This window comes from Orycteropus afer, unplaced genomic scaffold (assembly GCF_000298275.1).
Source record: "Orycteropus afer afer isolate SDZICR_OR568_19922 unplaced genomic scaffold, OryAfe1.0 scaffold00001, whole genome shotgun sequence".
NCBI lineage: Eukaryota > Metazoa > Chordata > Mammalia > Tubulidentata > Orycteropodidae > Orycteropus > Orycteropus afer.
The window spans coordinates 32297648-32301131 of NW_006921588.1; the positions used below are offsets into that span (position 1 = coordinate 32297648).

At 37.9% G+C, this 3484-nt stretch overlaps 1 protein-coding gene across 1 annotated transcript in view; it reads left to right on the plus strand.

Annotated features, from left to right (window-relative positions):
- Nucleotides 1-3484, plus strand: part of ABCB11 (ATP binding cassette subfamily B member 11) — a 99396-nt gene that overhangs the window by 30828 nt on the left and 65084 nt on the right. Inside the window, exon 9 of the mRNA XM_007945836.1 lies at nucleotides 1466-1640. Coding sequence (XP_007944027.1) covers nucleotides 1466-1640 — 175 coding nt within the window. The remainder of the gene's footprint in view (nucleotides 1-1465; nucleotides 1641-3484) is intronic.

Sequence of the window (3484 nt, forward strand, 5' to 3'; positions counted from 1 at the left end):
TTGTTTTTTTTTTTTTTTTTGGAGCCTTCACCAGAGGAAATCACCAGGTATTTTATGGCACCAAGTGGGTTTGAACTACCAACATTTAGGTAGTTCTGTAGAGATACCGCCTCAGCAACCCAAGGAGGGGTCGCTATGAGTCAGATCCAACTCTATGGCAGTGAGTTTTTTTTTTTTTTTTTTTTTGGTGAGTCCTTAGGTTCCATTTGTAGTTCAGTGGTAGAGTTCTCAACTTTCATGAAGATCTGAGTTCAATTCCCAGCCAATGTACCTCAAACATCCTCACTATCTGTCAGTGGAGGCTTATAGGTTGCTATGATACCAAAGAGGTTTCGGCAGTACTTCCAGTCTAAGATGAACTTGGAAGAAAAACCTGGTGATATACTTCCAAAAACCAGCCAGTGAAGAAACCCTGTGGATCACAACAGTTCAAGCTCCAACTGGGCCCAGTGATGGCTCAAGCCTGGGCAGCATTTCATTCTGTTGGATAGGATTCAACAGTGGCTAAAACAGTCTTTGAGATACATCTCCATGTAGCTTTGGTTGTGTCCCATGACTGTTGACTGAACCCGGTACCAGTTATCTTGCAACATAGCACCTTGGTCACAGAGCAGATGGATGAGTTTATGTAGATGAACTGGTACAAACACTAGTTCTAAATCTTAGGGCAAAGCGCTCAAATCACCTGACTTGTTTATTTGGAGGCAGTTGCATCATTTTCTGACAGAAAGCATGCCAGTTGACTTGAAGAAACAATTCAAGTACAAATAATACTAGATCTCTCATGTCAAAACATTTGTGTTGATGAAGAGTTGCTGGAAAAACTAGATATGATTTGAGGATTTTTGTTTGTTTGTTTGTATCTCCAGTTTTTAAAGGGCAAAAATTAGGTACTCTATAAAGCCTTCTATCTAAATGAACTTTGCTGATATCTTAGATTTCAGTAGAAAGGGCAGTAATCACCACACAGATTTGGGAGGATTTTACTCTGTGGTACAAGTTCTCATTTTCAAGGACTTTTACCTTTATGGAATACAGTGAATTTTTCTCAAAGGAATGTTTTCAGAGCAGGAAAATGTTAGCTTCTCATAATGTTTCATTATGTTTGATGTTCTACTAATGCATGGTGTGTTCTAAACCATAAAGTATGAAAGACATCTCCCCCCAAAAAAATGTGTTGAAAATTCTTTTCTCTTGGGATAAAGCTTACCCTGATGTTACTCATCCACACAATAATTAGCTATGAGACTTTGTAAGGTATCATCCCTTCAATGCATTCCATTGCCAGGTTGAAACAAGCTTTAAATAATCACAAAGAGATTAGATAGTAGTTTTCATCCCTGAAACTGCTCTGTGTTTGGGATGGTTTTATAATCATTGAAAAAAAAAAACCCTGCATTGCGTTTTAAACATTATAAACTGAGCTGTTGCTTCTGAAATAGACACAAATATTTTCTCTTCACAGGTATGAGAAAAATCTTGTGTTTGCCCAGAAATGGGGAATTAGGAAAGGGATCGTGATGGGATTCTTTACAGGGTACTTCTGGTGCCTCGTCCTCCTTTGTTATGCACTGTCATTTTGGTACGGCTCCCAACTGGTTCTGGATGAAGGAGAATACACAGCAGGAACCATGATCCAGGTACTTCCATCTTGATGACCTACCCATGACATTTTCTGCTGGTATCTCAGAAAAGTCCACTGATAAGACATTTTGTTTATTCCTTTGGTGTCTGAGGGAGGAAAGCATTAATGATTTAATAGCATCCATCTGCAGAAGCAAGCAATAATTATGCGTTTTATAGTAAAGAGATGCTGAGTATTTAAATTGATGGGACCAGCAATTTAATGGTTTCCAATTAGCGTAAGATTTTATAGCTATAAAGTAATGAATTTCTGACTACAGCCCAAAAGATAATATACCATGAAAATGAAAAGTCAGTGATCTGTCAGCTGAAAATTAACAGCTCATATAGTTGAGCTTAAAATAGGACAAGATATGTATTAATGGCCATATCTGTAAAATATAATGAGTTACTGAAATACCAAGTCAATAATATCCCCAACTGAACAGGTAATACAAATATATTTTATCACTCAGTTGTACTATAACAGCTCAAACTGCATAGTGCAATGGCTACTTGAGTTTTCAGTGTCCTTTCTGTTATTCATTCAATAAATGAATATACTATACACCAGCCCCATAGGAAATGCAGGAGATTCAATTGCAACCAAAAACCAAATCAAATGAAAACTTGCTCTTTGCCCTGAGGGATTTACAGTTTAGTATGGAGTATGGCTGGGGTGAGGGAAAAGCATTTCATCCTGCTCCTCATCCCAAGGCCTTTACTTCTTAGGTTATAGCTCCCTCTCTTTACACAGCTGGACTCCTAATGTTGTTCAGATGCTCAGCTGAATGGCACTTCCCAATCAGACCTTCCATGCTCTTCCAATCTTCCATTCCCTTTCGTGACATGCTGTTTCAGAGAGAAAAATTAATTTATAAATTGGGAATGAAATAATACACAATTCTGATAAGAACATTTAATTAAAAATTTTAAAAAATGTCCTTTTAAGTCTTTTCTAGGAGTCCCTGGGTAGTGTAAATGGTTAAGTGCTTGGTGGTTCAAACCACCCCAGAGGTGCCTACAAGAGAAGCCTGGTGATCTGCTCCCAAAAGGTCACAACCTTGAAAGCCCCCGGGGCAGTTCTACTATGCACACATGGAGTTGCCATGAGTTGGAGCGACCTGATGGCAACTAATAACAACAACAATTCTTTTCTAGAAAGAATCCAGTTGTATGGTTCTAATTTTTAAGTTTCTTGTCAGTTGGCTTGTGGTTTACTCTATACCATCTATAAATCTATAAATAATTCATCCTTTAACTGATATTTCTTGAGTATTTACTATGTGCAGATATGGCACACTATGTGTTTCTAACACTTATAATAATCATTAAAAGTGATTTCTTGTTCCTTTCATTCCTAACCTCTTCCTATAAGCCTCTGCTTACCTTTTAGAAATTTTTCTTTGGGAAAATGAGAGATGTCCTTGAATAATATAATCATTGTTCTCTTTCTCTCTCTTGTAATGGTGAATTCTTGGCTATATTTCTGAGCAGCAAACTATGAAGGCTGAATATGCATGAGCTGAGTTTAGTGTTTCATCCACTAAACTAATTAACAATTAGGTTAATCTAGCACATTTTGTGATGTACAGAATCATTACTGCCTGCCTGGTAATTGGGTATAAATGGCAAGTAGTTCATGTAAATGACTGCAATTCATACACTTGGACACAGGCAGAAAATGTATTTCTGTGATCTAGTTAGAAAAAAAAGGAGCTCTGGTAGCATAGTGGCTAAAGCACTTGACTGCTAACCAGAGGGCTGGCGGTTCAAACCCACCAGCCACTCCTCGGAAGGAAGGTTGGACAATCCTACTTCCGTAGTGATGTTGTTGTTGTTGTTGTTATGTGCTGTCGAG